General features: G+C 28.2%; 1 protein-coding gene and 1 non-coding gene across 2 annotated transcripts; both read right to left on the bottom strand.

The window, feature by feature from the left end:
• Positions 1-2,553: 2,553 nt before the first annotated feature.
• TRNAH-GUG (transfer RNA histidin (anticodon GUG)) lies at positions 2,554-2,625 on the bottom strand. Its single transcript has one exon. It is a non-coding gene; the product is annotated as a tRNA-His (tRNA).
• A 2,513-nt stretch (positions 2,626-5,138) lies between these two features.
• On the bottom strand, positions 5,139-10,023 carry LOC114162387 (glycerol-3-phosphate dehydrogenase [NAD(+)]-like). The gene is made up of 12 exons (XM_028046259.2): positions 9,842-10,023; positions 7,583-7,659; positions 7,416-7,488; positions 7,017-7,234; positions 6,818-6,925; positions 6,529-6,592; positions 6,403-6,440; positions 6,193-6,313; positions 6,055-6,109; positions 5,918-5,966; positions 5,547-5,692; positions 5,139-5,454 (listed from the first exon to the last, which is right to left on the bottom strand). Exons 1-12 carry the CDS (start codon positions 9,933-9,935, stop codon positions 5,427-5,429), a joined length of 1,071 nt encoding a protein of 356 aa, XP_027902060.1. The 5' UTR covers positions 9,936-10,023; the 3' UTR covers positions 5,139-5,426.
• Positions 10,024-12,779: the final 2,756 nt, after the last annotated feature.

The following is a 12,779-nucleotide window of genomic DNA, read 5'->3' as shown; positions in this document are numbered from 1 at the left end:
ATGTCAGTGCGAGTTCATGGTGGTGCCCCATCTATATAATTTAGTAAGGATTCAAGGTAAGGTTACATCCTGACGCTCTAAGGGATCACTTAGTCTCATATAGAGCAGACTGATTCTTGTTGTGATAGTAGCAGGAGGCCTAAAACTCATTAAGGGCTAACCTTGTGTGTGGGGAATTGAAACATTGTAACACTTAGCTAGGAGGTGAGCAACTCGGGGGTGAGCAGGGAAATCCACCACAAGTGCAAGCATCCGCTGAATCTGACTAAATTATATGTATCTTGGATGAGTCGAGTCTGAGTCTTAGTGTATTGTTTGCAAGTCATGACATGATTGGTTGACATATATTCATTGGTCTGTGAAATAGCTTGTATCCATATGATAAATTATTTTATACTCTAGCTTACCCTTTTGTTTGTTTGGTGGCCTTATATGTGGTTCTTCTCCTTTTGCGATGATCATCAATTTATTGATGTGAGCATATGCGAGAGGTACTCGTAGTCAACAAGGGAACGATAACTCTACAGCTTAGCCCGCCTGGGCTGGATCCCGCTTAGTGGGTTTTCTCTTAGGGTTATGGCCCATGTATTAACTTGTTTTAAATCTTAATTGTGTTACTGTTGGATTATGTACCCTGGGTGTACTGGCATTGTGGTGTGCCTCAAGATTTTTCTTTATGAATTTTTGGATATTTTTAAGGAGTTAGTTTATACTCTGAACCTTTGCTCATAATATTATTTTGTGTGACGTGTCATTTAAGTAAGTCTATTTATTAAATGTGACGTTACATGTAATCTATATCTATAATCTATAATATATTATATATTCTATAATAATATATACAAAAATTATTTATTAAATTATTGAAATTAATTTCATTTTTTTTCAATAAAGTTAATATGTTTAACTTTTTTATATTTTTAATCATTATCATGAGTTTGAAAATCAGACTTATCTTCACCACTAACTACTTATACTCTATTCTTATTTCCACTTATATCTACATTATTTTTATCTTGTTCATTCAAAGAGCACCAACTTGTATTTTCTCATTTATTTTTCTTATCTATTTTTATAAATTTATTCTTTGCACCTCTCTGTGATGCAATTAAAGCCTCAATTTTTCTCTTCCTCTGGACTTTTTAATAGTCTGATTGAAATTTTCTAGTTGACATATGTATATATTTATATATTAAATAAAAAATTATAATATATAAAACACTACTAAAAATAAGTATATAAAAGGAATGAGTTAAAATAATAAAATTTGGTTCTAATTGTTAAGAAAGTAAATTCCATCGTAGACTTGTGGTATCTTGAAGTCTCAAGTATCTTTCTCAAGTCTCAACTTTTTCATAGACTTGTAAAGTTTATTTTGAGATTAATCATTAATAAAAACAATTAAAACAATTATTGTTCTTCTCAGTTAGAATCCTAAACCCTAAACAAAACTACACAAAAGAAACACATTTCTAATCGTAATAGAAATTCAATAAATAAAATAAAAATAACATCAGCACAAATAGAAAGAAAAACTATATTCACGAGAAATGAGAATAAAAAGATTGGTATACACAGACAGTATGAGATTTAGGGAATCTGTCAAAACCCTCAAAAGAAAAACTATAGAGTAAAAGAAATAAAGGAGAGACAAGGATAATCAATAGATGAGAAGTCACACAAACATAAAAGAATAAAATAAAATCATAATTGAAGTCACAAAGAGATAAAAAAAATAGAAAATAAAATAAAAAAATGAAATCACATAGAGATAAAAAAAAGGATGGTTTAATTAGTCATATGGTTCCCAATTTCGTTCGGATATCATAGTTTGGTACTCGCTTTTAAGAAGGTATCAATTAAGTCCTAACATTTGAAAATATGCCTCAATTACGTCCCTCTCGGACAAACATTATTAACATCGTTAATGATATTGATATTTAAAATGCCTTATAAAATTAAGTATTAATATTTATATTAAAATTTAGTGGTAAAAGTCATGAATAAAGTTAACCGCGTTAATAATTTTTTTCTGAAGGAAACTTACTTTAGACACTTTTTCATAAGTTGGGATTCACACTTTTTAATAGTCGATACCAAACTGACACATATGAATGAAAGTAGATATCATTAGACTAATTAAACCAAAAATGAAAAATAGTAACAAAACTGAAATCACTTAGAAACAAAAAGAAAAGAGAATTAAATTAAAATTAAAGTCGCATAAAGACAAAAGAATAAAATAGATCAAAATTGAAATAACGAAAAGAAATAAGAAAACAATAATATCAAAATTCATTATAAGTAGATAAAAATAACTAATTTTTTTTTTTAAAAATAGAATTATAATTTAAAAATTTTAACTCAATAAATATAAATTTTAATACCAATAAAAATTAATAGTAATAGTAATAAAAATTAACCTACTGGTAATAATTTAATTAAATTGTTACTGTTATATGAAATATTTAATTACAATAGGACATACTATTAAATACTTCTTCACAAATAAGTATTTTGTAAATTTTTATAAAATAGATTATAAAACAAAATTGTGGTTGCTGGGATTCGAGCCCAGGTCTCCACGGCCACAACGTGGAATTCTCACCACTAAACTACAACCACAACATGGATACCTTCTAATTACAAAGTTTGGATCCAAATTCACCCTTTATTAATCATAAAGAGAAGGTTAAATCATTCCAAAAGTCTTCATATTTGTAGCGAAATCTCAAGTAGGTCTCCCAATTTTTATTTTACTCAATTAGATCCCTAATTTGAAAAACAGCAACAATTCGGCCATAACCGTTAACGACCGTCATTGAATGTTAAGTGAACAGTGATTGGGCATGTTGATGTGTTGTTTTTTACTGACGTGGCTTGATCAGAATGAATTATGTGTTAAAATTTGAATTTGTTGAAGTAATTAATTAGGCATTATATGAGAGAACAAGAGAGAGAGTTGAAAAAATGATTTTGGGGAAACGAGCTAGGGTTTTTCTACGAAGAGAAGCGAAGCGAAGAGAAGAGAAGGGGGAGAAGTTGCTGGAATCGAATCGCAATTGAGGTCTTCGTTCATCTGAATCACGCGTTGGTTTAAATAGAGGGGCGAAGAGGGTGAGTTTCTCTCTATAGCATTTGGGAATTTGGGATAAATTGTTCGGTGCATGTTCTTATGTTTGTGGTTTGGGGAACCAGAATATTGGTTATGTGTGTTGTGTGTTTTGGGGGAAGCATAATATTGATTATGGTTTGTCGGTGTTTAAATATGCTTTTGTTGGTCCACCATGTGTAAATGCTTTTGCGTTGTGGTCCCCATGTCTAAAGTGTTGTTGTAATGTCTTTTTCAATGTGTTTTGTATTTAATATATGTTTCATATTTTTTTGTCGATATTTGATTAATATATTGGTTTATGTATCTATCTGTATACGTGTTTGAGTGATGGACGAGGAATTTGAGGTGGTTTTTCACCATGGAGGTAAATTCATAAGTGATGGGAAGTTGTGGTGCGAATAAGGGGAAAGTACTAGGTTATCGTTCGACCCAAACATGTGGAGCTACTTTGTTGTTGTAAGCGTGATAAAAGGGCTCGGGTATGTTGGAGAGAATAAATTATGGTTCTTTGTTGGAAATGTTTCAGTATTAGATCACAGACTGCATCACAAAAATCAAATCACCACAAATCAAAACACAATATCAATTATAATCAATGATTTTAATCATTAGAAGATATATTGATTCTAATTATTATAATCATATCACTATTTTCTCAAATAAAGGGTAGAAAAACAAAAGGTAAGGACTGAAAATATGTTGAGTTGTTAGACTCATAAGAAAGAGTGTTATAATTAAAAATAAATTGGGCTTTTCCTTTAACTCTTTTCCATTTTTTTTCATCTCTTTTTATTTTTCTTTGTTTTGCTGAAATTAAAGTTTAAAAGTTTGTGAAGAAAAATTTACTTCATTTTTTGTTGTATTTATCATTAACTAAAAAATATTTATTTATTTATTTTGAAATAAATTTATTCGTCTGAGAAATTGGATGTTGACAACTTTTCACTTGTCAATTTGCTATTACATTTCATGTTCATCTTCATCAAAATTTCCAAAAACAAACAAAAAGACTGACTTGTTATGCGTGAGATCATTGTGAAAATTTACAAATGCAAATAATTGAATTTATTAATGAATTGGTGCACAAAATTGATAATTTGTTTATTAGATTAGTGTTTTTCATTGATACCAAAACATAAAACAACACTACATTTAAGATTTAAAAATCAAGTTTTAAAAATCAAGTCTTTGCTAGTCTTATAAAGAACTCATATCAAAAAGATTTAGTTGTTTAAAAACGAGTAAACAATCAATCAAAGTAAATTCCAAAATAACATCTTATCAGGACTACCTTTTTGCTGATGTCAATTAGGATTTTCTTAATCTTGTTTTACCTATTGGTAGTCATTGTTTGAAATTAGTCAAATTTTTTTATTAATTTAGGGAGATTATTTCTGGATGAATGTGATATAATTTTTTATTGACAAATCATTTTTATATTTTTTTCATGTCTACAATGATATTTTTTCTTGTCAATGACACTAATCTTATTTTATGTCAATAATGTTAGGATTTTTTTTATATTAATTGGAGAAAAATTTTAATCGATAAAAAGTTGGAAAAATATATGTAAAAATAAATTTAAGCAATTTCAGTTATGGTCGACACCAATTGAAAATAATCTCAATTGCCATTACTATAGAAAAAAATTTGTCAATATCATTGAAATTTTTTAAAGAGACTTTGATTGAAAAATAACATTAACCAAGATTGACCGAGATCAATATTTACTAATAATTGTTTACGATGTCCATAATTATTTAGTTTGGTGATAATTAAAATACCTTATCTAAATTAAAATTTAATTAATTTAAATTACTTTATCCAAATATAATATTTGAAAAATGAAATAATTTAATTTATTAAAAATTATAAAATTCTGAATCCAAACAAAACGTTGACAACAAAAACGTTAGGTTAATTGCACTTTAGCTAATGTCCCATTACAGTCTACAGACGAAATCAGTGTAAAGTACCGTGATGAATGAGAATGTGTATACAACGTATTCACGTGTACAGGGAATTCAAAAATAAGAATGTGTATACAACATATTAATGGGGGGACATTACAATATGAAAAATTTGGAAGAAATTTCTCCCTATGAATACATCCTCAAAATTGGAAACTGCAATCAGTACAGATAGACTGAAATGGTTTTGGTTTACCTTTTCAGCCTGTTGCATGGATGTGCTACTTTATATGAATTTTGAATTAGAATAACCTTCCTAGAAGAACCTTGTCAATGTGTGCTGTCCTTCTAACTTTGTAAGTGTGCTCTTCATTGTTGAGGTTTTTACAACAAAAATGCATCTAAAGCGAGCTTAGTAATTGTACATACCTACAGGTTAAGTTTGTAACTTGTAGGAATAATTAACACAGTTACTTATTTCCTAACATGAAATATCACTTCCTGAGAGATATATAGAATACCTGGGTTTTTCTTCACTGATTTTAACTATGGCAGATGGTGGAAGACGACCTATGCTGATTAAATGTACTGCTGAGAAGAGAGGAAAAATGTGTAGCCATCCGCGATTACTTAGAACCTCATGCACCTCTTTTGCAGTTAAGACACCCTTAATGAAGAAAAATCCATTCATAAGTAACACATTAATGTATTATGATGGTACAATGCTGTGTTGTTTTACTTTGTTGCAAAAAGAGCTTTGATGAATATGGAAATTTACACCAGGTTTTGATTGTTCAATTTTAAGATATATTTTGTTCAGAAAAACTTCCGTCCTGATACTTTTCCAAATTTATCAAAATTGTTTTGATAGATACATCTAGCAGTTTTGTACCTGCAATTTCTGGCCTTGAAGCATCTCTGCTTCGAGTTCATCAAAAGACCTGCAGAAAGAAGCATGAACACGATACAGGACAAAACTAACTATATTTTACTCATCCAAGAATTGTGAACTAGGAAGGAAAAACACACCTCTTCCCTCCATTTCTGGCATAAGCATCGGCAACTTTCCTATTTCTCCCTCCCACTGCAACAAAATAATAAGGTTTTAATGAAACCGTGATAAATAAACATTGAAAAATAAGGTGTGAAGCCATTCAGTGTCCTTACTGCATGTTGTGATAAGATCAGCTACACCACAGCTCTCCATAAAGGTACTATCCTTAACAGATGGAAAGCACATCTTTGAAAATGCCATCATCTCTTTCAGGCCAATTCTCATTATTGCAGCCTATATATATGTATGTATAAAATAAGAAAACCAACAAGAAACTGGGGGGAGAAAATTTCTGAGGCATCAAATCAATCCTTTAAACTTACTTTTGTGTTATTCCCCATCTCCAAGCCATCAACAAAACCTGTCCCATTTGCATCCAATTTTTCAACATTAACAGAAACTATAAGGGGGAGAATGAATTGCAGATACTAATTTACTGTATAACATACCTGCAGCTATGGCCACAACATTTTTCAGAGTTCCACAGAGTTCGACGCCTTCAACATCCTGGACCTATTAATGATAATGCAAAAACCATATGCTTGAAGTGTATCTCACAACTTACAAGTTTAAAATTTAAAATTACTCAGGATTAGTAGGAATAACCATTATAATTGAATGATTTTTCCATTAGGGTAGTTTTTGCTATTACTGATTACATAAGATTCCTAGGGATTTAGGCATATATTTCCCCATTCAAAACTATTTTACCAGGTTTTTCACTACTTTGTTACTCACAGCTGTCACATCGAAATAAGGAGTGCAAAACAACTGAACCCATCTATCTGCTGCTGATTTGTTTTGATTATATCCAACTGTTGCTTCACTAAATTTCTCCATTGCTATCTGTTCAAACAGTGAAGATCGCAGCATAAGTTGTTATTTATAAGTTTCTCTAAGTATATAGATTAAACAGTGTTGTATATCCTCTAGCTACCTCATTTGCTATGTTGGCCCCCATTAACACTGAACAATTGATTCCTAGTTGTTTGGTAACGAGATTTGAGATCATGCTTGGCCCTTCTTTCTTGACCTCCATCCCTTTGATAAGAGAAATTCCCTCTGCATCTGCCCTTATTTTCCCTGCAAGCCTCTTGCATATTCCTTCCACGAATTGATGTGGGGTTACAAACACCAGCATGTTGGCATCCTTAACTGAATAATCAACCATTCAGAGCAGAATACAAGTTATCCATAAAACACAGTTTAAAAATCAAAATCGAACAAAGGTACATAGTTATGGAATTTTGGGTTCTCTCTAATAAAAATCTTGGCTCTTTTGGTAGTAGGTGCAAGGTTTTATTTTTGGAAAAAAAGTGAACAATTTATTTGGTACCTGCATTTTCAAGGTCTGGATCTGCAACAACATTTTTACCGAGCTTAATCCCAGGGAGATACTTAACATTCTCCTGGCAAAAAAGAACAGTAAATTATTTAATATTGATTAAAAAAAAATAATACAATGTATGCACAATGGGAATGAAATGCTTGAGTGGCCCTTACATTGGTTTTGTTGATAACATCTGTGAGCTTCTCCCCGCTCGGTAGTGTTTCTTCGAATACCCACATTCTCACTTCATCTGATTAAAAATCCGAGAATTCATTAATCGAAATACGAAAAGTAACATCCAAATTGAAATGATATTGTTTACTGTGAAGGTAAGGATGCTAAAAAACTTTTTTCGCCACAATACTAATTAAGAATTATTAGTGAACTTTTTTTATTAAGACTAGAAAAACACACATTATATATGGGTGCTCCCATTGTCATTATGTATTAAAAAGACAAATAATAGATAGAAGTCACAATGACAACTTTTATAATCAAAATAAGAAAACAAAAAAAAGGAGACGTCAAAATCTTACAAATAAAATTACAATTCTAATTTTTACATAAAAAGTATTTAAGAGATTGTTATCACTGTGCTCTTGCAAAAACACAGTGTAATGCATGCATTTGCATATTTATCAATACTATTTTATTTTATTGAGTTAGGATTTAATTGTTGTAATAAATTTTATTATTTTACTTAATTTCTGCTTAGATATATATGATTAATTATATATTTATATAATTTATCTATTTTTATGTTTTTTTTTTAATTTTAAAATCAACGGATTTAAATTCACTAATTATAGAGAGAACATATATAGGAGATGGGAGACTTGAAAATGTAAAAATGAATAAATAAAATAAAGAATAGGAGATAATTAGTTATGAGCCTGATAAGAGGACACTAAAAAATATTACATTTTTATTATTAGTTAATTTGTTATAGTCAAAATAAACCGTTAAAATAATATTATTTATGTCAATAAAAAAACACGTTACAATTTTTTTTATATTGTATTAATATTTTTAAACATTTTTTAATAATTTGATCAATCTACTTATCAAAATAATTTAGTTTTATGTTTAAACATTTTATCATCTATATGAAAATTTGAAGGCCTTATGCGTATTTTTCTACTATATTTTGCTTTCTCCTTTTTCTCTTATCTTTTCTCTCTAAGGTCTTTTTTTAGTTAATCATCAGCATGATCGATTCGGATCACTTTAATAGAAGCACTTGCTCCATTAAATATTGAAAAAGTCACGGAAATTTTTCCATTCAAAATTTTGATTGAACCATAATGCTTCTTACAGATAGATATACGTGAAGGATTTGAAGATAATGGCATAAGATAATTTGCATATAGCAGAGTGGAAGATCCCAAGTGGTTAGAAAGTGTGGATTTGTCAAATATAATTTTGTTATGGTAACATCATGCAACAACTCTCGCTTTGTATGTAACAATGAGTCTTTATCCAAATATTGTATCAACAAAAAATAATAGTCAAAATGATAAATAGAGTGTCTTATACAACATTTAAAATACTTCATACTATAACAAGTAAAATTGATAAATAGGTAAAAATAAACAAATTGATTGGTGATTTTAATAATTAAAAATTAATAAATTTAATCAAATAATAAATACGATTTATGACTACTATAATTGCTAATAGGCACTAAGTGGAATCAATCACAAACTCATATTATTGTGGCGCTTAAAGTCCACAATTAAAAGTTAAGAGTAATTGTACTTGCTTTTACAGCTAAAATACCAACATTTAATAAACTATATACTGTCACAATTTGTTTTTTCCAAATAAAAATGTCACTAGTTATTTTTTCGTCAGAAATATTATTTATAGTTATTTTTACCAGTAAAAAAATGTAAATTTAACTATTATAAATTACTAAGCTTTTTGCACTGAGATAGAAAATAAATAAAATATTTTTATATAATTTAAAGGGTGTAATAAAAAAATATAAAAGAATTCTCGTTTCATATAGTTGTGGATTATAAATATGTACCTACAAATAAATACAAGTATGTTTCTTATGGTTTTTAATGTTTTTTCCGTATAATTTTTAAAAAACATTTTTTAATATTGACAAGTATTCTTAATTAAGATACTAGTGAAGAAATTGATGTACGTTTATATGATTTTTAGTAATTGTTAATATAGTGTGATAACATTGTCTTTTTAATATTCTTCTCATTATAAAATTGAATGATTTATATTAAAGATAAATCTCAATTACAAAGTGAAATTCTGAATTTGAATGTAAAACTGCAATAAAAATATGAAATAGTAACTAAATTTCTTATCAGGAGTAATTCTTTCTTCTTTTGATTAAAAAGACTAAAGGTGTGGAAAATCCTACATCTAAAGAGGAAGAAAAAAAGGCATAGTTATTAAAAGAAAATTACCATGGAAAGAATGAAGTGTGATGGTGTTGCAGGCAATAAGCTTTGCAGCAACACTGCCCCAGTTGCCGCTACCGATAACAGTGACTTTATACATGTCTTTGTTTGGTTTAAGCGCAAGGGGCAGGGAAAACAAGACTGATGCAGAGGAAATCCGGAAGGCTGGCCAACATAACAACAAAACACGGTCTAAGGAACATTCAAATGCTCAAAACATATAAAGGAAGAAACGTGGAGTTATTGCCACACACGTTGCGTCACAAACTTTCCAAGCCGTTAATTGCGGTTTTCCCATAAATAAATGTTTGTTACTGTGGTCGGTTGAGCGTGAACACGATTTTATGTGTGTGTATATACGTTGTTTGTAGGGATGGCAACGGGACGGGGCGGGTACGGGTATCATCATCTCATCCCCATCTCTATAATAAAAATTTATCCCCATCCCCAAACCCAACGGGTATACAACTTTTGACCCATCCCCATCCCCACCGGGTAACGGGTATTTTCTTATACCCATACCCATTTTTTTATTGTTCCATATATCAATTAAATATTTTTTATAAAAAAAATTTAAAAATCACACCAACGGAATCATGATACTATCAAAATATTCAATATTAAAATAACATACTCTTTTTGATTTTCATGATGTCAAATATTAAGAAAAATATTATAATAGTATAAATCTCAAATTAAAGTATCAAATAACAACTAAATAAAATTCAAATAATTATATAAAAGCTAAAAAATTACACATTACTAAAATTTTATAATAACCAAAATATTTATTAATTTTACAAATGATCAGTGGTTTCATTTGCATTCGATCCACCTACACATAGAAAAAAAATGAAAAATTAGATATGATATAATAATTGAAATTGAAAATTTTAATTACTAGAATATAATGTACCTTCTTCATCAGATTCATTTTCACTCATGAGAACATCTTTTCCTTTTAATTTTTTAACACCTACAAACACCAAATGTAGAATATTAGATGAGAATTCACAAAAAATACTAACAAAAAATATTAATAAATTTGAGTAACTTACCTAGATGGTTTGAGTTCCATATCCAACTTCTTGTACACATCAAAGCCTCTATAGTAATATGATGAAGTCGACTACGGTGAGAAGTTAATATCTGACCACCAGTACTAAAAGCAGATTCAGAAGCTACAGTTGTTATTGGAATAGCTAAAACATCCCTTGCAATTGCTTGAAGGGTTGGAAACTTTAACCCATTTGTTTTCCACCATGATAGGATATCAAATTCTTGTGTAACCGGCAAATTATCTCCTTCCAAGTAATAATCCAACTCTGTTTTCATAACTGTAGTTCTAGATTTTTTCTTTTTTGCCATAAACTCTAAAAATTCATTCGCATCATTATCAACATCCTTTCCCAACTCCAATGATGTAGCTCTATAAGAAGAAGTTTCATTCTTTTTTGATTGATATTCCAAAACCAAATCATAGCACATTTGACGAATCCTACTAAGTTTCAGATCAAAATCATTACCATACAATTTATAAAAATAATATTCTAACATGTCCATCTTGTACCTTGGATCTAAAACTGAAGCAATTGGCAATATGTTATATAACAAAAAACAAAGAGAATGAGAAATATGTTATATATATATATATATATATATATATATATATATATATATATATATATATATATTATATTATATTATATTATATATTATATTACTATGTATATATATATTATATGTGTGGATATCTTATGTTTATATATATTATATTATATTATATATTATATTATTATTACTATGTATATATATTATATGAGTGGATATCTTATGTTTATATATATATATATATATATATATATATATATATATATATATATATATATATATATATATATATATATAGATATATATTTATTTTAAGTATATATTATATTATATTATATAATAATATAAATATAATAATATATATTATATTATTATGTATATATATTATATGTATATGCCTAGATATTTTATGCTTATATATATATATATATATATATATTTCTTTTAAATTTTTATAAATTTGTAATGTTATAAATTTGTTTGTAAAAGATCTCATTAGTTAAATGATTAATTTGTTTTATGCGTATATATTATATATATTATATTATATTATTATGTATATATATTATATTATATTATATTATATTATATTATATTACATGTATATGTGTAAATATATATATATATATATATTATATTACATGTATATGTGTAAATATATATATATATATATATATATATATATATATATATATATATATAAAAGTATATTTTATTTATATGTATATATACTATATTATATTATATTATATTATATTATATTATATTTTATGTGTAAATATATTATTTATTTATATATATTTTTTAGATTATTTAATAAATTATAAATAGTTTAGTAATTTAAGCGGGGACGGGTATTTGGGCGGGTATATATATATCCCCATCCCCATCCCCAGTTGAAAATTTCGGGTATTACCCATACCCATACCCATACCCAGTCAAAGCGGGGATTCCCCGTCAAAACGGGGACGGGTTCGGGTGATACCCACGGGCACGGGTTTATTTGCCATCTACAGTTGTTTGTGATAAAGGGTGAGGTTTTACATGAATCTAGATTCTTTACTATTTTTTTTTATGTTATATGAGCATTAAAAATACATTGTATTGATATTTTAAATGTCTTTTTAATATATTTTAAAACGTTAAAATTAGTGTTAAATACAGTAGAGGAACAACACAAAAGAACATAATAGAGAATCCAAGTCCGGTTTGACATCCCTTGCACTACCATTCCAAATTTTGTTTAATTAATTCATCTTTTGTTACCACTTACATAAAGTTCACTTATAAAACAACATGACGTCATCTTTAGTAATATGGACATATAAAAGGA

The sequence above is a fragment of the Vigna unguiculata genome, chromosome 1, assembly GCF_037176805.1.
Source record: "Vigna unguiculata cultivar grain cowpea cultivar isolate G323 ecotype 2 chromosome 1, ASM3717680v1, whole genome shotgun sequence".
NCBI classification, from domain to species: domain Eukaryota; kingdom Viridiplantae; phylum Streptophyta; class Magnoliopsida; order Fabales; family Fabaceae; genus Vigna; species Vigna unguiculata.
The sequence above is the reverse complement of the archived record's forward strand: the minus strand, read 5'-3'. Positions and strand labels throughout refer to the sequence as shown.